Source organism: Leopardus geoffroyi, chromosome X (genome assembly GCF_018350155.1).
Source record: "Leopardus geoffroyi isolate Oge1 chromosome X, O.geoffroyi_Oge1_pat1.0, whole genome shotgun sequence".
Classification (NCBI taxonomy): Eukaryota; Metazoa; Chordata; class Mammalia; order Carnivora; family Felidae; genus Leopardus; species Leopardus geoffroyi.
The window spans coordinates 20,194,855-20,217,699 of record NC_059343.1 but is presented as its reverse complement, the minus strand read 5'-3'; the positions used below and the strand labels follow the sequence as shown (position 1 = coordinate 20,217,699).

The 22,845-nt window shown below is 39.1% G+C and overlaps 1 protein-coding gene across 1 annotated transcript; it reads right to left on the bottom strand.

The window, feature by feature from the left end:
• Window positions 1-272: 272 nt before the first annotated feature.
• On the bottom strand, window positions 273-19,016 carry EIF2S3 (eukaryotic translation initiation factor 2 subunit gamma). Its single transcript, XM_045472165.1, has 12 exons — window positions 18,647-19,016; window positions 18,047-18,110; window positions 15,957-16,084; window positions 15,747-15,868; window positions 14,249-14,343; window positions 12,537-12,695; window positions 10,980-11,114; window positions 9,542-9,636; window positions 8,844-8,988; window positions 7,485-7,654; window positions 6,911-7,083; window positions 273-694 (listed from the first exon to the last, which is right to left on the bottom strand). Exons 1-12 carry the CDS (start codon window positions 18,713-18,715, stop codon window positions 631-633), a joined length of 1,419 nt encoding a protein of 472 aa, XP_045328121.1. The 5' UTR covers window positions 18,716-19,016; the 3' UTR covers window positions 273-630.
• Window positions 19,017-22,845: the final 3,829 nt, after the last annotated feature.

Below are 22,845 nucleotides of genomic sequence, written 5' to 3'. Positions count from 1 at the left end.
TCAGGGAGAGGATGAGGAGACGCGGCTCTAGTTTCCTGTGTTCCAGTTAAGGAAACGAGGAAGGGGATGGAAAGGTGCGTCCAGGAGAATGGGCTCCTATGATCTAAAGGGTAATGTTTTATTAATTTCCTTTTCACTCACAGTTTCAAACATAAAGCAACATTAAATATGGGGCAAAGGAAAGCTGGTTTCCAAGAATTTGTGCCTTCAAGTTTTTACTGGGTATAGCAGTTCTTCAAGCCTGGAACTATTCAAAGATGAATCATGCAAAATAAGAAGAAAACCTTTATTTCAAACAGGTTTCTTGGTATGTGTGCTACAGCAAAGGCTGGTTGTAGCAATTTCATTTCAAACCTGCGATCATGTATAAATTAGGCATTATTTGGTAATAATTAATTTCTGCTAAAATGTAGATTCAATCCAACATTATGCCAATTTTTACATTTATTGTAGATCCTAATTTAGCAGTAGAGGTTAAATTTTCATGACCAAAAAATGAGAATAACCTAAGAGCTGCCACTAAGGTAATGAGCTGTGAAATTAATTTCCCAGTACTGCTTTGAAAATATACCCCTAGGTTGTAAAGACAAATTCTGATTCCATCCAAATGTATTATTTAACCGGAATTCTTCAGTCATCATCTACTGTTGGCTTGATCGTCACTCCTCTTCTTATTTGGCCCCAGCCAATTAAACTGCAAAAAACAAAATTTTTAAATCATGAATTTTACACCTCTTTCATTATTATGACGTAATGGTTTTACTTGCCTATCTGCTATGACGTAAGTGGTTTTACTTGCCTATCTGCTATGAATGTTTCCAAAACCTGCGCACCATTAAGAAAGCTCACACTATCTTCGTAGATTCTCAGGCTCACAAAGATGGGCTCCAGCGATAATAAATGACCAAAAAAAGCAAACAAAAAGTTGCTACTACAAATATGCTTGTCTTTATTCTATCCCTAGAATAAAGGGATACACTAATCCCTCCAGAACCACCAGTCTAGTCCACCAAAGTATTCATGCTGATACACAATCTACCACAGCCTGATTTTCTAAAATATCTCATTCTCTATCCTTTCCTCATTAAAAAATGCTTTTTTACTATTCACAGCACTCGACAGATCACAAAGGATTAGCATGACCTTGGCTGGTAAAGAAAATTTAGAGAGGAAGCAGAATATATAGTCTGGTAGCAGATTACTCTCAGTAGCAGAGGAACCTCTGCTCCCTTTTGGTGTTTTCTCTAATCAGTGAGTAGGCTGGATTGCTACCTCAGCAATAGCTTCTAGAACAAAACCAATCTCATGGGGTAAAACCACAATTCTAAAGAATGTAAATCGTTCAGATGTTCTCATTTAAAAATATTAACACACTTGCTAAATTAAATTTGATTTTTAAATACTTTTATTATTGAATTATAGTTGGTATACAATATTGTATCGGTTTCAGGTATACAATATAGAGAATGGACAACTCTCTGTATTACTCAATGCTTACCATTAAGTGTACTCCCCAACTGGTGCCACACAACATTCTATTATTGACCATGCTCCTTCAATTGTTACTTTTCATCTCCAGAACTTACTTATTTTATAACTGGAAGCCTTAATCCCCTTCACCTATTGCACCCATCCCCCTACCCACCTCACTCCACCACCAGAAATCAATCTGTCCCTGTATTCATGAGCCTGCTTGTTTTGTTTTTTTAGATTCCACATACAAGTGAAAGCATATAGTATTTGTCTTTCTCAGGGCACCGGGGTGGCTCAGTCGGTTAAGCGTCTGACTGAGCCTCAGGTCATGATCTCACGGTTCGTGGGTTTGAGCCCCGCATCAGGCTCTGTGCTGGAGCCTGCTTTGGATTCTGTGTCTCCCTCTCTGCCCTTTCCCAACTTTGCCTCTCAAAAAATGAGTAACATTTAAAAGTAATAATATTTGTCTTTCTCTTATTTAACTTAGTGTAATAGCCTCTAGCTCCATCCATTTTGCCACAAATGACAAGATTTAAATATTTTTTGGGCTGAGTAATATTCTGTTGTGTACCTATACCACATCTACTTTATCCAATCATCTATGGATGGACACTTGGCTACTGTAAATAACACTGCAATGTACATAGGCGTGTACCTTTTCAAATTAGTGTTTTCATTTTTGGGGGGGTAAATACCCAGTAGTGGAATTACTGGTATTTTTAAATTTTTGATGAACTTCCATAATGTTTTCCACGGTATTTGCCACCAACTTACATTCCCGCAAACATGCATGAAGGTTCCCTTTCCTCCACATCCTTGCCAAACACTTGTCTTTTTCATACTAGCCATTCTGAGTAATGTAAGGTGATATCTCATTGTGGTTTTGATTTGCATCTCCTTGATGATGAGTGATATTGAACATTCTTCATGTGTTTGTTGATAATCGGTATGCCTTTGGAAAAATGTCTATTCAGATGCCCATTTTTTACTTGAATTGTTTGGGGTTTTTCAGTGTTGAGTTGTACAAGTTCTTCATATATTTTGAATATTAACCCTTCATTGGAGCTATCATTTGCAAATACCTTCTCTCAATCAGTAGGCTATCTTTTCATTTTGTTGATGATTTCTTTTATTGTGCAAAAGCTTTCTATTTTGGTATAGTCCCAATAGTTTATTTTTGCTTCTGCTTCCCTTGCCTGAGGAGACATACCATAAATATGTTGCTAAGGCTAATATCAAAGGTTAGTATGTTTTAAGTTTTGTGGTTTCGGGTCTTTAATCCATTTTGAATTTATCTTTGTGTATGGTGTAAAAAAGTGGTCCAGTTTAATTCTTTTGTGTGTAGTCGTTCAGTTATCCCACCACCATTTATTGAAAAGACCCTTTTTTCCGCACTGTGTGTTCTTGCCTTCTCTGTCATAGACTAATTTACCACTTAAGTGAGGGTTTATTTCTTGGCTATCTTGTTCCATTCGTCTATGTGTCTATTTTTGTGCCAGTACCATACTGTTTTGATTACTACAGCTTTGCAGTAAGCTTGAAATCTGGAATTGTGATATCTCCAGCTTTATACTTCTTTCTCAAGACTACTCTGGCTATTCGGAATTTTTTGTGGCTCCATACAAATCTTCGGATTCTGTGTTCTAGTTCTATGAAAAATGATATGGTATTTTTTTAATTTATTTTGAGAAAGCGAGAGCGAGCATACAAGCAAGGGGAGGGAGGAAGAGAGAGAGAATCCAAAGGAGGCTCTGTGCTAACAGCCCTACACAGATGGGGCTTGATCCCATGAACTGTGAGATTATGACCTGAGTCAAAATCAAGAGTCAGACGCTTAACTGACTGAGCCACCCAGGCAACCCAATGCTATGGTATTTTGATAGGAATTGCACTGAATCTGTAGATTGCTTTGGACAGTATCGACATTTTAATAGTAATTCTTCCAATCCAAGGAAGGGAAGCCTGGGTTGCTCAGTCGGTTAAGTGTCCGACTGGGGCTCAGGTCATGATCTCAAGGTTCCTAGGTTTGAGCCCCGTGTCGGGCTCTGTGCTGACAGCTCAGAGCCTAGAGCCTGCTTCAGATTCTTTGTCTCCCTCTCTCTCTGCCCCTCCCGCAGTCACACATGGTCTCTCTCTCCTTCAAAAATAAGCACAGGGTCACACGGTTAGCTCAGTTGATTAAGTGCCTGACTTGGGCTCAGGTCATGATCTCAGTTTGTGAGTTCAAGTCACGTATCGGGTTCTGTGCTGACAGCTCAGAGCCTGGAGCCTGCTTCAGATTCTGTGTCTCCCTCTCTCTCTGCCCCTCCCCTGCTGTCTCTCTCTCTCAAAAATAAACATTAAAAAATAAATAAAAGTTAAATTTTTTTCTGTAAATAGTAATTTTTCCAATTCATAAGCATGGTGTATCTTTCCATTTATTTGTGTTGTCTTCACTTTCTCTCACCAAAGTCTTACAGTTTTCAGAGTATAGGTCTTCCTTGGTTAAATTTATTCCCAGGTATTTTATTCTTTTTGGGGCAATGTAAATAGGATTTTAATGTTTATTTATTTTTGAGAGACAGAGACACAGAGTGAACAGGGGAGGGCAGAGAGATGGGGACAGAGAATGTGAAGCAAGCTCCAAGTTCTGAGCTGTGAGCACAGAGCCCGATGTGGGGCTCGAACATATGAGATGTGAGATCATGACCTGAGCAGAAGTCAGATGCTTAACCAACTGACACACCCAGGTGCCCCTAAATTTTTTTTTTCAACATTTATTTTTGAGAGAGAGAGAGCGCAAGCAGGGGAGGGGCAGAGAGAGAGGGAGACACAGAATCTGAAGCAGGCTCCAGGCTCTGAGCCATCAGCACAGAGCCTGAGGTGGGGTTCGAACCCACAAACCATGAAATCATGACTGAGCCGAAGTCAGACATTTAACTGACTGAGCCACCTAGGCGCCCCCATTTATTACTAGTTTTAACAGTTTTCTGGTGGAGTCTTGCTAATTTTTAAGCAAAATCTAAAGTTTCATTTGGACAGAAATCTCTTAAAGGATTAGCGGGCAGACACAAAAAAATCCTTTTATTTTAAATCTATTCTGATCTAGGAATTGTACCATTCTGAGACTAATACACTCCATGCTGTGAGTTTTTCAAAGTTTACTATTTAAGCCTATTTTAAAATACCCTGGAAATCAGTATGTCTATAATAGCAAATAGTATAATCATACCAAAGAATAAAATCAAATGACATAAATCACCACAAAGCAGGATTATTTACTTAAAATTCAACCAAAAGTTAAACTGTCTCAATTAGAGAATAATGATTCAGATCGATTTTCTGAACAATAAGTGATGAGAAACCTTCATGGGGCACGGTATCAGGAAAGCCTTAATAAGGGAAGTAAGCACTGAGGAAAAAACAGACAGTCAAAGATATGAATAATTATGACAACAATGAGGACACAGAACAATGTAATTTAGAGGGTTTATATGAGACAAAGAAGGAAGAAACATAAAATGCATTGAAGTAGGCTTCCAGAAAGGTCCTGAATATCATAAAGTAATGAGAAGCTACTGAAAATTATTGAACATATCATAATAAAGATGTTTTAGGAAGATTAATTTTGACCGAATTCTTAACTAACAAAGGAAGAGGTAAATTAGGAATCTTTGGCAGTAACTTTTAGGTGTGAAAGAATGGCTATAGGGATATAATGAGGTCACAAAGAATAGGAAGGGTAGTTGCAGTAACTAACCAGGTAACTAAAAGCAAAGAGAAGTCTAAGATGTGTTGTGTTTCCTAGCTCTATCCACTCAAAAGACCTAGAAGGAATAGCACCCTAGGAACAATGAACACACCTGGCACCTACATCTTCATTTCTAAATACCATTTCCCACTAAAAGAAACCAGGCTTGGAAAAACGGCCAATTCTAAAACTGGAACATGGGAGGTATGAGAGGAGTTTGGAACATTTTGTGCCAGAAAGTAAGGAACTATTAAAAAAAAAAAAAAAAAAAAAAAGGTGGGGACGTATCAAAAGGACACAGGAGCCAGCCTCAAGAGTCTCTACTGGATGTATCCTGAACAATTTGGGTATCAAAATAAATAAGGACAGTAATGAATCATAACCTACTGAAAATAGGACTCCACGAATCTAAATTATAACTACTTAAGTAAATAATAGGGAAGAATAATAAATGAGAAGTGGCAGGTTTGGAGGAGGGATGTCATCATTTTAATAGCATAATCAAGTTCAATTGAGACAAGAATCATCAGTGGATAAAGAGTAGACTAATCACATAGTCTCAACTAGTCTTCCCACAAAATGAGGTGCATAGGTAAAAAGAGTAACTATAGGGGCGCCTAGGTAGCTAGGTTGGGTGAGTGTCTGACTTTGGCTCAGGTCATGATCTCACGGTTTGTGGGTTCGAGCCCCATGTTGGGCTCTGTGCTAACAGCTTGGAACCTGGAGCCTGCTTCAGAGTCTGTGTCTTCCTCTCTCTCTCTCTCTGCCCCTCCCCCACTCGCACTCTGTCAAAAATAAAAAAATTATTTTTTAAAAAGTTAAAAAAAAAAAAGAGTAACTATATAGAAAATTGGAACAAAACTTTACTTGCATAATCAAAATTAACCTTAACAAGGAGGAGCAATCAGATCTCATGTGCCTCTGGCTATGATTCCCTGAGGAGGCATCACCAACTATATAAAGTATTCCAGCCAAGACTACATAACCTGAATCTCATCTTAAGAAATTTCAGATAAAGTGAGGAAGAGTTTAAAAACCAGCTTATATTCTTCAAAATAGTCTATGTCAAGTAAGACAAAGAAAAGCTGAGAAAGTTTCAGATTAGAGATCAAAGAGACATGATAACTAATGCAATGCATGAGCCTAGAATGAAGGGACTAGAGGACATCATTGGGAAAAGCCGTGTAACTGGATTAGTGACTGTAGATTTCAGTAATTTATCAATGCTAACTTCTTGAAGCAATTATATAAGAGAATGTCCATGTTTTTAGGAAATATACACCAACTGTTAAGAGATCAAGAGGTATGATACATACAACCTGCTCGTCAAACAGTTGAGCAAAAAGTATATACATATAGAAGAGTACTTACACGCATATGTAAAAATAAACGGTGTATCTGGGAAAAGGGAATACAGGAGGTTATGTGCAATTCTTGCAATTTTCTTGTTAAGTTTGAAATTACCTCCAAATAAAATGTTTTAAAAAGCCAAAGATAAGAGAAACACTGAATCTAAATTCACCGGTTTCTTTCATAGGTTGTGTGTATCACAGATCAGGGCTAGAGATAAAGATTTCAAAGCCATCCAAAAGAAGAGCTGAGCTACAGCCTCAATAACTGTTATGTTCAAGGTAAAGTGTGCACATACACCACCAAGAACTTAAGGGAATTGACTTTTTTATTAGTGACAGAGGCTAATAAACTTACCGCCAGTGTTTCTCAACTCTTCGGCTAAGAGCAATTTTTTCTCCTACTTCTGTGCACACAGGATTAGTCAGAACGATTTTGCCCAAATCGGCCTTAACTGCACTAACTCTTCCTCCTGTCGACAGGGATCCTATGTTCACCATGAGCACTTCATTCTTAGACAGCTTTTGCACCTAGGGAAGTAAATCGGGGAAAAATAAACCCTAAAATCAAGAAAATGCTTTCCAAAAAGGAATGCTTATTCTCCTACATCCTTGCCAACAAGAGATGTCAGCAACTGTCCATCTCTGCTGACTTAACCTAAGACTTTAAAAATCAAAATCATACAGATAGTAACAGTTTCATGTCATTGACATATGGGACATACATTTTTGCTTGGGTTTTTTTTGGCTTTTTTACTTTAAACTGATGACCATATCTAAGTTCTCAATAAATGACTTTCTGAAAGTAGAAAATCAAATTTACTCACATTTTCTTTTTCTTAATCCCATGTTAACTGTCAAAGAGTGAACCTCAAAACTGGTCTTAACATCACTGCCACTTTTCTGAAACAGGAATTACAGAGAGCACTTACCTTTGCTGCTTTCTTGTCTCCTTCAGTGCGTACACCTAGAAGCCGTCTGAGTAGGAAATAGGAGATTTCCAATTCTGTGAAGATCTCTGGTAAAGCTCCAACTGCACCAAGTACCTGTCCCACCATTCTGTCAGCTCGGCACAAAGTGGGGTCAATTTTTGTTCCTACTCCTGATATAAAACAAGATACATAAAGTCCAACTTTTTATTTCCCATTAAGCTGCCTACCCAAAACTTAGTCAAACAAGTAAAGCAAACACCTGTACGTTTTAACACACATTTACACTTCCACGCTCATGTAATAGCTATAGGTATGACAAAATACGTCTTACCTGAAGAAAGAATCATAAACCTACGGATTCGTTGGGCCTTTGGGAACAGTCATTTGATTTAAATTCTAAACAAAGGATAGACATGATAGCCTAGCTCAAAAGTGAGTGTGACTACACTTAATAAAGAGTAAGAAGATACAAAATTCATAATGAGTAATTTATAGAATATTTGCCTGACAATTCTCCCCTGGAGGGCTAATCAAAAGAAAAAAAAAAAAAAAACTTCATGACTTCATTATCTGATTCCTAGGATCCACTTCAAAATACTTTAGCTGTGTATGAGGAGAGGGAAGAAGATATAAAGATGAAGCAAGATAAAGTATTGACAACTGTTCAAGCTGGGTGGTGGCTACATGAGCATTATCATTAAATTATATACAATAAACTCTTAATTACAAGATAGAATAAAAAAATGAACTATACACCTAAAGACCAGAGAACCAAAAGACAAACTCCTTCTTTATCCAACAATTTCTTCTTTAATCCAAAGGTATAATAAGTCTAATTCTTACTAAATCTTATCTTTTTCTGGGTATCTGGTAATAACAATAAGTTGTAAGGGACCAGGAAATCCATAAATCATCTCGGTAATTCCTATAAAATCAGAGTTATTTTTTTAGTCTCACCTCATAGTAAATATGATCTGACATGATTCAAGTGACATTTGTGGGTAACTTTCCATTTGCAAAACACACACAAAAACAACCACTCTCTACCGCCATAACTGCGTAGACAAAAAAGTATACTTAGGTATTTTAACACTGGGTCATAAAACTTACTTTATTGCTAAAAGGCATTCCTTTATATACTAAACCAAAATGTATTCTTCTTTATGCTTAAAATAATTTTTATCAACACATGAAACCATCTTATGAACTAAAATCAACAGCTTAACCACACAAACATTCCCCCAACCCAATCATTTAAAATACCCAATTAAAAATCTACAATACACCTTTTTGGGTACTCCTTTTCCCACGAAAAATACCACAAATTAAAAATGTAAGGTTAAGAAAAGAAATCCTTACCAATAAGACCTCCTGGAGCAGCATACTGAAGATCATTATGCTCCGCAAAAAGTGACACGATTTTCGAAAAGATTGGTTTACACATGAGTTTTCCTTCGCTATCTTTGGAAACAATACCAGGTCTGACTTCTATCTCTTGGCCCACCTGTAAACATGTAAGTTTGTAATTAGAATCACTCTGGGATGACACAATTACCACTTACATATCAAAAGTCCTAACAGGAAGACCCCGTAACTGAAAAGGCAATTCTTTTTCTATGTCAAAGACTGCTATTAAAAAACAAAACAAAACAAAAAACAGACATAGAGTTTCAAAACCAGAACCATTCATCCAAGTGTTGCTAACTACATACCACACACACCTCTCTCCATACTCAGAAAATAGTACTTCCTGTTTGGAGTATCCATACTATCCACCTTATGATTAAAACAAGAGAAAAACAGGGGCTCCTGGACAGCTCAATCAGTTAAGCATCTGACTCTAGACTTTGGCTCAAGTCATGATCTCATGATTCATGAGACTGAGCCCACATCAGGCTCTGCGATGACAGCATGGAGCCTGCTTGGGATTCTCTCTCCCTCTCTCTCTGCCCTTCCCCTACTCGAGATCTCAGTATCTCTCTCTCAAAATAAATAAACATTAAAAAAAAAGACAAGGGAAAAACAAACAAAACAAAGACAATAAAAATCCAGTTCACCTTTAATACTCCTTTTAGAATACTACCACCAGCTACACCACCCTTAAGGTCATCAACTTCACAGCCAGGTTTGTTGACATCAAAGGACCTAATAACTAAAAGAAAACAAAACAAATTAAAGCAATTCTGCTCGTTTTAACTTTAAAGGAAATGTTCTTTTCTAAGTTAACTTCTAAAATAGCAGCCACAGGGATGCCTGGGTGGCTCAGTCAGTTAAGCCACCGACTTTAGCTTAGGTCAGGATCTCACCATATGTGAGTTCAAGCCCCGCCTCCAGCTCTGTGCTGACAGCTCAGAGCCTGGAGCCTGCTTTGGATTCTGTCTCCCTTTCTCTGCCCCTCCCCCATTCGCACTCTGCCTCTCTTTCTCAAAAATAAATAAATCTTAAAGAAAAAAAATTTAAAAATAAATAAAACAGCAGCCACATAATTCTTATACACACAGGGGTGACTTTATGCAAAATTTATTATTATTACTCCTACATTTATTGCAGCCTTACTTATGATGAAAAAAGGGGAAATAAGTTAAAAGTTAATTGATAGGGGGCATATTATGGTACATCCACACTATGGAATATCACGCAGTTATTAAAAAAAACAATATTGGAGGAGCTCCTGGGCAGCTCCGTCAGTTAAGTGTCCAACTCTTGATTCTGGCTCAGGTTCTGGGATCCCACGGCTCATGGAATCTAGTTCCATGTTGGGCTCTGTGCTGACAACGCACAGCCTGCTTGGGATTCTCTCTCCCCCTCTCTGCTCCTCCCCACTCACGCTCATACTCTCTCTCAAAATAAACTTAAAAAAATTTTTTTATAAGGATGGTAATTTATTATCATCTCTGTAGAAAGAGAAAGTATTAATAAACACCCTTAGAGGAAATTCACTAATGTGAAAAAGATCAAATTAAGAGTTAAAGACAGGGGTGCCTGGGTGGCTGAGTCAGTTAAAGTGTCCGACTTCGGCTCAGTTCATGATCTCACAGTTCATGGGTTCGAGCTTCATGTGGGGATCTGTGCTGACAGCTCAGAGCCTGGAGCCTGCTCCCGGTTCTGTGTCTCCCTCTCTGCCTTGCCCTCTTCCGCTGCTCACGCTCTGTCTCTCTAAAATGAATAAACGTTAGGGGCGCCTGGGTGGCGCAGTCGGTTGAGCGTCCGACTTCAGCCAGGTCACGATCTCGCGGTCCGTGAGTTCGAGCCCCGCGTCGGGCTCTGGGCTGATGGCTCAGAGCCTGGAGCCTGTTTCCGATTCTGTGTCTCCCTCTCTCTCTGCCCCTCCCCCGTTCATGCTCTGTCTCTCTCTGTCCCAAAAATAAAAATAAACGTGGAAAAAAAAATTTTTAAAAATAAATAAATAAATAAATAAATAAAAATTAAAAAAATAAAATAAAATGAATAAACGTTAAAAAAAAAATAAATATAAAGACAAATACTGTCACTTACCAATGAGTCGGGGTTCTGAAGTAAAGTCTCTTGGGGGTACTGGAATTTTCTTCACTATGTACTCACAGACAACTTCAATATTGTATTTCAGCTGAGCGGAAATTGGAATAATAGGAGCTCCTTCTGCTACTGTACCTATAGGAAATTCAGATTAAGATTCTTTAGTTTAACAGAACTTCATCTATGTTACATGAAACACTTAAGATTGCTCAAACAAATGCCTAAACATCCCCCCACAAAAGCCAGCAATAGGATAAAAGTGATAATTCTGTTTAGAAAGGTGGCAGTATTGTTTGTTCTATTCCTGAAAATGAACACTAGTTCCTTTACAGAAAAAAACTGCTAAAATATATTAACATATATATTTAATATACTAAAAGTGATAACACTGTCTAAAGGAATAAAATACTAACACTCCTGGGAAAGAGCACTTTACTAGTTGAAAGATTTCTAATAATATGTAATTAACCTCCCAATAAATGTCAAAGTAAAATTACAGACTCGGTGCTAATCAAAGACTACTGGCTCATATAACATTTCCTCCTTATTAATTATATGTCAAACAGGCTGGGCAAAGAAATGGACCAAACATAATTAGATTTTAATCAAAAGGACTTATTCTTTTTCATAACAACAGAACTGAGTTCACAGGAACTCAACCTTTCCACCAATAAGGCTAAGAGAGAATTGTCAACAACATGCATCATGTCTGCTGTGAAATGAAAAACACCATGCTGTTAGAGAAATAGACACTGTAAAGACTAAATAAATCATTGTCAGTTCCAATGATCAAAGTAACTACCTGGTAAGAATAAATAGTATAAGACCTAAGTATAAAAAAAATGCTTTTGTTCTTTAAAGTGAGTTATTATTTTTTTAAAATCTGATAGTTTCCAGGATACAAACTTCAGCTCTTTCAGTCAGCAGAAATATACTTTGGTTTATCCTTCCAATTGTAAAATAAAAAATCACTGGGATGAAATGTACAGCATGGGGAATATAGTCGGTAATAATGTAAGAACTGTGCGCGATGACAGTTGGTGACTCCACTTACTACGTGGAGCATTGCATAATGTATAAAATTGTCGAAACTGTTGAATCACTGTGTTGTACACTTGAAACTAATGTAATAGGAGGTCAACTATACTTCAATAAAAAAAATTTTCAGGGGCGCCTGGGTAACGCAGTCAGCTAAGCATCCAACTTCGGCTCAGGTCATGATCTCATGGTTCATAAGTTCGAGCCCCACATGAGGCTCTCTACTGTCAGCACAGAGTCTGCTTCAGATCCTCTCCTTTTCTCCCTGCCCCTCTCCCGTGCTCACTCGCTTGCTCTCAAAAATAAACATTAAAACCAAGTTTCTTAAATTCAGAAACAAAGATTTCACTAGTTGTGTTAGGTGGCTAACAAATACTAGGGAGAGAAAGAAGGCTTAAAATCCATAAATGTATTCTATTTCAGATAGTCTATTATAGTAAAAGGTAATTTAACATCTGTATCTGGACTATATACGTGTCTAAACAATTCACAGATTTATTAAGTATCACGGCTTCTTACCTTGTACAAATGCAAGGATCTGTTCATACTGCTCTTTAGCCTGACTTTCTTTTACCAAATCAATTTTATTTTGTAGAATCAAAATATGCTTCAGTTTCATGATTTCTATGGCAGCCAGGTGTTCAGATGTCTGAGGTTGAGGACAAGACTCATTACCAGCTAGATGACAAAGAATCAGAAAGATGCCATGAGAATCAGCTGGAAATATTAAGACCAGGCAAATCCACAGGGACAGAAAGCAGACAAATGGTTGCCAGGAGGGCAACCCCTAGAGGGAGGGATATGGTACACAGTGACTGCTTAACGGGCATGTGGTTTTCCTTTTGGGGCAATGAAAATATTCTGGAACTAGAAGATGGTGATGCTCGTCTAACACTGTGAATGTACTTAATGTCACTGAGTTGTACAGTTTAAACAGCTAAAATGGTAAATTTTATTTTATGTCTGTTTTACTACCAAAAAAATTTTTGCCTGGCATCTAATAAAGAAAATTTGTCCAGGTCTTATCCTTACTCAAGGCAAAAGTCCTGACTATTATTGCCAGGCGTCCACCTTTTGCCCTTGCTTCACTCTCTGTGCTTGCATTCATTACAGCCTCCAAATCATTTGGCTCTCATCCCTGATCCTAAGCAAGAAGCTTGGAATCAACAAGTTTGGCATTTAGGGTCTGCCCTTAGCTTTTGTTCAAGGGTAAGTCATAGCCCTCTGGCTCTATTCAGTCTTAGAGATGTTTTGGCCCAGTCCAGCTCCTGAGGGGCAGAGAGTAATTCAGAAGGGAAGACGCTTATTACATTCTGTGAATTTCAACTACCATCAAAGGGTACTCTCTAACAAAGGGAGGGAAGAACACTAAACGTGAAGATAACCAACAGTGTATCACATAGAAATGAGCACGTTTTGTTGTGCACTCCAATGATCATTTTCCCTAAGCAGTGATGTTCAGGTGTCCTGTACTGTATATACATGGCATGCTTTTAAAAATTATGTTCCGGGGCGCCTGGGTGGCGCAGTCGGTTAAGCGTCCGACTTCAGCCAGGTCACGATCTCGCTGTCTGGGAGTTCGAGCCCCGCGTCAGGCTCTGGGCTGATGGCTCAGAGCCTGGAGCCTGTTTCCGATTCTGTGTCTCCCTCTCTCTCTCTGCCCCTCCCCCGTTCATGCTCTGTCTCTCTCTGTCCCAAAAATAAATAAACGTTGGAAAAAAAAAATAAAAATTATGTTCCATATCAATGAAATCTCTTAAGAGCTCACATAAGAAACCCTAGCTTTGAAAACCCCAATGAGGTCTACACTTTAGCACTTATTAGGAGATCTGCATCTAAATAAAACCACTATGTGTCAAATAAAACCACTATGTGTCAATGTTGCAGTGGATGACACACAGACCAAAAAAAAAAAAAAAAAAAAAGCACATTTATAACTAAATTTAAAACTAAAATAAGAAATCATTTCATGTGATCTAGACAGGAAAAATGCACTATCGACTTTTTCAAAATATATACTACTGTAAGGATTCACCTGTCAGCCCCAGATCTTGTTTACTATCGTGTGACAGCTGGTAGGCAGGGATGGCATCCTAGTTGACATGTTACCTCCCGTCAGGTGTCACCCTTAGGTAATGGAAATGGCCCTTAATGGCCTTGGTTCTCGTTTCAATATCCCACCCTGGATTCGTTCCACACTGATCTGTCCAAGGCAGCTTTGATGTATTTACCTATCAGCAGAAGGGCTGCATCCATCACTGCTGCACCGTTCAGCATAGTCGCCATCAAAATATCATGGCCGGGGCAATCAACAAAGGACACGTGTCTAATAATTAAGAAGTAACAATAAGTCCTAAGATCAATCCGTATTTCCGCAGACAGAAATTCCCAAATCCAATCAAAAGGAATAGGGTATAGAGTATGGCACAGAGTATATGCTGGAAATGTCATTGATTTGAAAGCTAAAACAGTGTTAACAGAACAGGCACTGCCATCTGAAAGAATAACTTGCCAAAAATTCCTCTAGCACCTTGAAAAGCTGGAACTGCCAATGTGAAGTAGAGACAGCAGTACTATTTTAATAAAACTATACTACTCATTCAGAATCACTATTTCCAAAAAGTGTATGCTCACGATGACATGATCTCAAACAGAGGTTAGCCGACTAAGGCCCTTAGGCCAAACCTGGCCCATCCCCACTCAAGCACATATTATTTGTATTTGCTTTCATAACACAAGAGCAGAGATGAGCAGCCTCTTCACAGAGAACCTATGGTCTGCAAAGCTGTAAATATTTACAATTTGGCCATTTATAAAAAAACGTGATCTCTGATCAAGGACCAGAACTAGGGTAAGGCCAAGGGAGGAATCTGCCTCAGGTGCAAAGTTTAAGATGGTGCCAAAAAAACTCACTAATCAAAATAAATAATATTTAAATTTAAGATTGTTAAAACAAAATTGATGCAAAAAAATCCATGATGAGCAAAGTATCAAAATTAACTAATAATGCCACAATGAGCCAAAAACAGTGATAATGAAGAGAAAAAAAATCTGTAATTGTCTAATTTAAACAAACAACATTCTATTTATTAAGATTTCTTTGCATTAATTTCAAAAAGCACTGTCTCAAAATACTATTTACCCTGATTACTGAAGTGTTTGGGGGGGATATTCCCCCTTATATTTGGGGCCCAAAGCAAGAGCCTCACTCTCATCTCTCCTTAGTTCCAGCTTTGCCCCAATCTAAAATTTCCTTGAGGGCCATTCCCAATCCCACATTAACACCACTAGGCAAAAGTCTGTATCCTCTGATAAAAAACTAGGATATGAATCATATTCAGAAAACAGATGGGTAACAAGACCATGTATTTAAGAGAGGTAATTAAATATTGCTTTGTTCATCCACTATCTAAAAAACAGAAACAACATTGTTTAAAAGAAATTTAGGAAGCCTGGCAAAAAGCATCCCCTAAATCCAAACAGCTGTGTTTCCACCTGCTTGCGTGATACCGTTCCTTTGAAGAATTTGCACTCAAGTATCCAAATGGAGGTTGAAATACTTGACTTTTCAAATTACTGTCATTATAGACAACAGAAACAATAAAAAATATAAAAACAAAAACATTCAGCAGTTTCATTATTTAATATCTCAGTTAAATACTTCAAAAAGGATAATCAGAAGACAACAGAATATGACATATAAAGTGTTTTTAGCATGAAAGAGCTCACCTGACTAATTTGAAGTTCCCTTTGGTCCCTGGAATGTCTGTAGGAAACTCATCGGGCGTACTACTTCCACAGGACCTATAACATTCTGGCCGAGGACAACTTGGGTCATCAAGTTTATAAATCTAAAAGTTCCAACAAAAAAAAAGATTCAAATTTGTTACGTGCACATTCAACAAAGTTATTTCTAGTTCCACAGTATACATAGCTCACCTTAGCATTAGCATATCCAAGCTTGATCGTAATATTTCTTTCTAGTTCATTTTTGAACCTGACAGTGTGAACTCCAGAAATAGCTTTTACAACTGTGGATTTCCCATGAGCTACATGACCAATTGTACCTACAGACAAAGTACAAGAAATTAATTCATATGCATTCAATTATACCAAATACTTTTTCAAAATAGCATCAGAGGAGAAAACCCAAAGCTGTAACTCCCTATAAATATCAATGTAAAACCAACTGTGACTTCAGTTTTTCCTCCTTCATATTCTTTTCTACCCAAACCTTATGCTGATACAGGTCTGAAATGAACCTTCCATGTAAAGACAATCTTGTTCAAAAACTACAGTCAGTATAGTAAAAGCTATTCATCTTATGTTTCTAATCACATGAAAAACTGCCTTCATCTGAAATAAACACTCTGGGAATGCAAGCTGGTGCAGCCACTGTGGAAAACAGTACGAAAGTTCCTCAAAAAACTAAAAATAGCACTACCCTATGACCCAGCAATTGCACTACTAGGCATTTATCCACGGGATACAGGTGTGCTGTTTCAAAGGGACACATGCACCCCCGTGTTTATAGCAGCACTATCAATAATAGCCAAAGTACGGAAAGAGCCCAAATGTCCATCGATGGATGAATGGATAAAGATGTGCTATATATACACAATGGAATATTACTCGGCAATCAAAAAGAATGAAATTTTGCCATTTGCAACCACGTGGATAGAACTGGAGGGTATTACGCTAAGTGAAATTAGTCAGAGAAAGACAAAAATCATATGACTTCGCTCATATGAGGACTTTAAGAGACAAAACAGATGAACATAAGGGAAGGGAAACAAAAATAATATAAAAACAGGGAGGGGGACAAAACAGAAGAGACTCATAAATATGGAGAACAAACTGAGGGTTATGGGAGGGATTGTGGGAGGGGGGATAGGATATGGGTAAGGGGCACTAAGGAATCTACTCCTGAAATCATTGTTTCACTATATGCTAACTAATTTGGATATAAATTTTAAAGATAAATAAATAAATAAAATTAACACTTAAAAAAAAATTAGGTTAAATACAAAAATAAACACTCAACAAGAACATAAAATTCTATATACTAAGAAACTTTCCAGTATATCCAGAGTGAAGTAAACAGGTATGAAACAACCGGAAACAACCAAAAAGAATCCATGAAAACAAGCAAACCACCCAGGTTTAATTATGGTAATGCTAGCAAGGGTAACGTATATCTTATAATTTCTTAATAACCTGATGGTAGAGCTTTACTTTCAACTAGATTTAATTGTGCTGTTTGTACAGGCTGTCAGAAACTCTAACTTGACAGTCAACATACCTTTTCCTCTAAAGTTCTAGATGGCAATGGGCAGGGAGAGAAACTACTTAATAACAGCTTATATACCAAATAAAATTTTTAAAAATTCTGCCCTTGCAATAGCCCTGTGTGGCAAATACCACCACATTTTCAACTCCTCTGATACATACGACTACATATTGCCTTATGCTACTAAACTTTTTATATGTATCTTCTCACCTAGTCTGTAAACTAGGCAGGAACAATATGTGCTTCCCACAAAATCTGACCAGGTGCTTTGCTCATAAGGGCTCAAAGTCTATTTCTTGAAAGTCTGTGTCCTCATATAATTCAGGTAATCACACAAAGGAAGAGGTTAAAAAATTACTTGTCGAGATCAAACAAGTCAGGTCACGAAGAGACTAAGGCTTTGTTTATTTATTTTGAGAAAGAGAGCACGTGCGAGTGGGGGAGGGGCAGAGAGAGCGAGCGAGCGAGAGAGAGAGAGAGAGAGAGAGAGAAGAAGAAGAAGAAGGAGGAGGAGGAGGAGGAGGAGAGAGAATCCCAGGAAGAAGAAGAAGAAGAAGAAGAAGAAGAAGGAGGAGGAGGAGGAGGAGAGAGAATCCCAGGCAGGCTCTGCACTGTCAACACAGAGCTGATGCGGGGCTGGAACCCACAAACTGCTAGATCATGACCTGAGCCGAAGTCAAGAGACGGATGCTTAACCACAGAGCCACCCAAGCACCCCACCAAGTTACTCTTATCTTACCTATATTAATCGTGGCTTGTCTGCTGATAACTTCGTGTGAAAGTGGCGTCAACTTGCTAACATCCTACAACCAAACATTTTTATTTTAAGTCGCTGTACATAAGACCAATCACAACTTTCCTTTGATTTTACATTTGCTCCACAGAACTTCCAAAGCGCTTTTCCTGAAAAAGCAATCTTCTGTCCTGATGGCTGGGATGCCCTAAGAGTCCTTCATCGTTAGAGAAGACAACTCCACTCACTATGGGAGATGTGAAGGCCCGAGGCCCCCCAAACTTGACAGTATTAGGGCTAACGACTATGTAGATACTCCCTCCCCAGACCTTCAGAAGCAAAAGCCTTAGTGACATTTAACACCATCACTTTCCAGCCGAATCCTTTGGGGGGCTCGAAATCCCACAATCTTACACCCCCATGCACAGCTCGCAGACTTGCCGGGGTACAGCCGGCGGCGCGAGCTCAGCTTAGGGCGCCCGACTCCAAGGCTCCCTCCTAAAGCATGCTCCCGACATCCCGGCACTGCCTGATCTCAACGCCTCCCGGGAGGCTCTATCACTCACTTCTGAGCTCCCTCCGTATCCCTGCAGCACGAAACCTTACCAAGGTGGCGAGATCCTGGCGAGAAAGATGCGGCTGCCCCAGAGTCACGCCAGCCTCGCCCCCCGCCATCTTGCTCCGAGAGGAAGGAAGTCGCACCAGTGGCTGCCTGACCAAGCGCAGGTCCCCTTGTAAGGGGCGGGGAAGCGGAGGCGGGAAGGCCGACTAGGGCCCACGCCTGGGAAAGGAGGCTGGCCAGTGCCGCCGGGGCCTCGCTGCTTGGACTTCTCTCCGCTTGGGTTTACACAGTGCCTGCCGGCCGACTGACTATAAACCAGGAGGCAAAGTTTCGGAATCTATTCGTCGCAGACCTGATACATATTTGTGCAGGCAACGCTGAGGGCAGCCCCATAATAAGACACCCCCGCCCCCCTTGCTAGGCGGGTGATGTAACCGCCGCGCGCGCTGGCGAGGGAGAAGCCATTTCCGGTTCCCGGGGGGGAGGGCCGGAAGAGTTTCCCGGAGCCTGGGAATGTTCTTTGGGGTGTGGGGACAGACAGTGGGGCTGTCCTTCTTTACCGATTTCCATAATTTAATAAGGCGAGATCGGCTGGGGGTGCGGCTCTCCTGTGACGGCCACGCTGGCCACATTTACGGCCCCACGCGTCACCTGGTGGGTGGGGGGGAGGGCGCCCTCGCGCGGAGGTTTGGTGAAATGGTCATGGCACAGGGATGGCAAGAGCAAAGTCCCTAACTTGTTCTCACAGGTTTCTAGGGCCTGGGAGGCGGTCCGTGGTGGCTGTAAACTGCACAGCATTGTAAGGGCGCCCAAAGAGGTTATTTTTTTAAGCTCATACAGGAAAACCCACTTGCTTAATGGAAAGATTACCACTAAATCGGTGTTTTGAAATTTAAAGACTTTTGGGAGTTTCCTTTTTTTTTTTTTTTATGGTGTATCAAAGGGTCGAGTAATTGTTTACCTCCATTCATGTCTACACTTTACAAGTTTTCCGTCATGAACAGGTGTTCATGTTTAGCCAGCAAAAAATTTAAGGAGAGGTGAATAAGAATCTAGATTACCTGTGTTCATTGAATACTTACGATGAAAAGGAATATATGCATTCTATCACATACGTTTTAGGTACAACAGTTTACCTAAAATGGGAAGTTCTATAATTATTCATTATCAATGAATAAATGTATTCATTGGTTAAGTGATGGTAGAGACTACAATGTATTATGTTTGAATGGAGGAATTTAGTTCCTACATTTAGGAACTCACATATTTGTAAGTTTATAAATTTAGAATTTCTCTTACATTCTGAATAGTTACATCAGCCAATTAAGAAAACCCATTGAGGTGATAAAAATGTAGAAATATTGAATCACTATGTTGTACACCTAAACTCATTATTATATGCCAACTATACTTAAATAAAAAACGTTCAACTAGGGGTGATGGTTGCACAATTTTGTGAATATACTAAAAACCAGTGAATTGTATGGCTTAAAAGGGGTGAATCTTATGGTATGTGAATGAAAAATAAAATTCATTGATAATAAGTATAATATGCTTCATTGTCAGAAACTTGCACTGGAAGTAGAAATGTCACAAAAAATATTCATAAAAAATTACAGTACAGTTAAATATTGGCAATGACTCAACAAGTATTAACTTTATTTAACCTTCACAACAATCTGACGACGTAGATGGTATTATTCCCACTTTACAAGTGAGCAAACTGAGTCCACAAAAGATTAGATAACGGGCCCACAATCCCACAGTTTATAACTAACAGAGCTGGAATTCATAGGCAATTACGAGTATACTCTTTTTAAAAAATCACCTTTGAGGGGTGCCTGGGTGGCTTAGTCCGTTGAGCATCCAACTTCAGCTCATGTCGTGATCTCATGGTTCGTGGGTTCGAGCCCCACGTTGGACTCTATGCTGACAGCTCGGAGCATGGAGTCTCCTTCAGAATCTGTGTCTCCCGCCCTCTGCCCCACCCCCGTTCGACTCTCTCTGTCTCTGTCTCTCTCTCAAAAATAATAAAAGAATCAGCTTTGAGATAAAATTTGCATACTATGAAATTCACTCATCTGAAGTATACAATTCAATGGTTTTTAGTAAATTTACAGAGCTGTGCAACCACAACCCAGATTTTTGAATTTTCCGCCACCCCAAAGAAATCCCTCGTATCTATTTACAGTCAATCCCCATTTCCATCTCTGGCTGCCGGCAGCCACTAATGGGCTTTGTCTCTACAGACAATTTCTGGACATTTCATATAAATGAAATCATACAATATGCAGTCTTTCGCATCTGGCTTGTTCGCTGAGCATAGTGGTTTTGAGGTTCTTCCACGTTGTTCATTCCTTTTTATTCCTGAGTAAATTCCATGGTATGGACATAGCACATTTTGTCAATCCCTTCACCAGGTGATGGATATTTGGGTTGTTTGCATTTTGGGCTATTTTGAATAATACCATGAACATATGTGTACAAGTTTTTGTTGGGAATAATGCTCATATGAACGTTTCTGTACACGTTTTTATGAAAACATGTTTTCATTTCTCTTGGCAAAGATCTAGTTGTGCAATTGCTGAGTCCTACGGTAAATCTATGTTTAACATTTTGTGGAGCAGCCAAACTTTCTTCTAAGACAGCTGCACCATTTTATATTCTTTTTTTTTTTTAATTTTTTTTCAACGTTTATTTATTTTTGGGACAGAGAGAGACAGAGCATGAACGGGGGAGGGGCAGAGAGAGAGGGAGACACAGAATCGGAAACAGGCTCCAGGCTCTGAGCCATCAGCCCAGAGCCCGACGCGGGGCTCGAACTCACAGACCGCGAGATCGTGACCTGGCTGAAGTCGGACGCTTAACCGACTGCGCCACCCAGGCGCCCCACCATTTTATATTCTTATGAGCAGTGTGTGAGGGCTCCAGTTTCTCCACATCCTCAACAATACTTGATACTGTCTCTTGTTTTTAGACATTCTAGTAGGTGCGGTTTTCATTTGTATTTCTCTAATAACTAATGAGGCTGAGCATCTTTTCATGTGCTTATTAGCCATTCATATTTCTTCTTTGGTAAAATAGCTATTCCCGTCCATTCTTAAGTTGGGTTGCTTATTTTATTATTGAATTGCGAGAGTTCTTTATATATTCTGGATACAAGTCTGTCTCAGATACATGATTTGCAAACGTTTTCTTCCAGTCTGTTGCTTGTCTTTTCATTTTCTTAATGGTATCTCTGCAGAGCAAAAGTTTTTTACTTTAAGTCCAATTTATTTCTTCTTCCACGAATCATTCAGTGGGTATCATTATTTAAGAACACTTTACCTAACTCAAGTTCACAAAGATTTACTCCTAGGTTTTCTTCTTAAAGGTTAACAGTTTTAGCTCTTATATTTAGCTTATGATATATTTTGAAATAACTTTTGTGTATAGTGTGAGGGAAGGCTTTAACTCCATCTTTTTACATGTGGATATGCAATTGTCCCAGCACTATTTCCCTTCCCTATTGAATTGCCTTAGCATCTTTGTAGAAAATCAATTGACCATCAATTGACCATATTTTTGGACTCTCAACACCTTTCCATTGATCTACATGTCCAAACTTAAGCCAGTACCACACTGTCTTGATTTCTGTAGTTTCATAGTACATTTTGAAATTGGAAAGTATTAAGACTTCTAACTATGTTATTTTTCAAAACTGTTTTGGCCCTTCTAGAGCTTTTGCACTTCCATATAAATTTCAGAAACAGCCTGTCAATTTCTGCCAAGAAGAAGAAGAAGAGAAAAAGAAAAAAGAAAAACAAAGAGCCTGCTGGGTTTTCGATATGGATTGCTTTGAATATGTAGACCAATTTAGGGAGACTCACCATCTTGACAACATTGAGACTTCAATATCACAGGGCTATCCTGCCTCACCTATACTTAGCATTAAATTAATGCCCCTCACCCAAACAGTGCTGCTCTCTTCTCAAGTCCCTGGGAAGCATGAAGCTCAGCCGTGCTTCGGCCTGAGCCCTGTTGGTCACGTAATGCTTTCCCAGCTTCTCCTTCAGCTCCCACCGCCCTGCGCTGTGGCGGCCCGAACTGACTTACCTAAAGTCCCTCTCTGCCCTGTATAGACAAAGACAGTTTGTCTGGAGAGAGCTATGCGATTACTGTTTTTTTTTCTTTTTTTAAGAACTTCGTTTTAGAACCAATAAATAACCTCAGAGCCTGGCTTCAATCCCGTCTCTATCCTTAA

Excerpts from the sequence above, each read along its gene's own strand:
- EIF2S3 (XM_045472165.1), bottom strand. The coding sequence starts at position 18,715 with ATGGCGGGGGGCGAGGCTGGCGTGACTCTGGGGCAGCCGCATCTTTCT. Across the intron at positions 18,111-18,646 it reads GCCAGGATCTCGCCACCTTG|GATGTTAGCAAGTTGACGCC; the intron begins GTAAGGTTTCGT and ends GTTTGGTTGTAG. Across the intron at positions 12,696-14,248 it reads TGCAGCCCTTCTGCTGATAG|CTGGTAATGAGTCTTGTCCT; the intron begins GTAAATACATCA and ends TTTGTCATCTAG.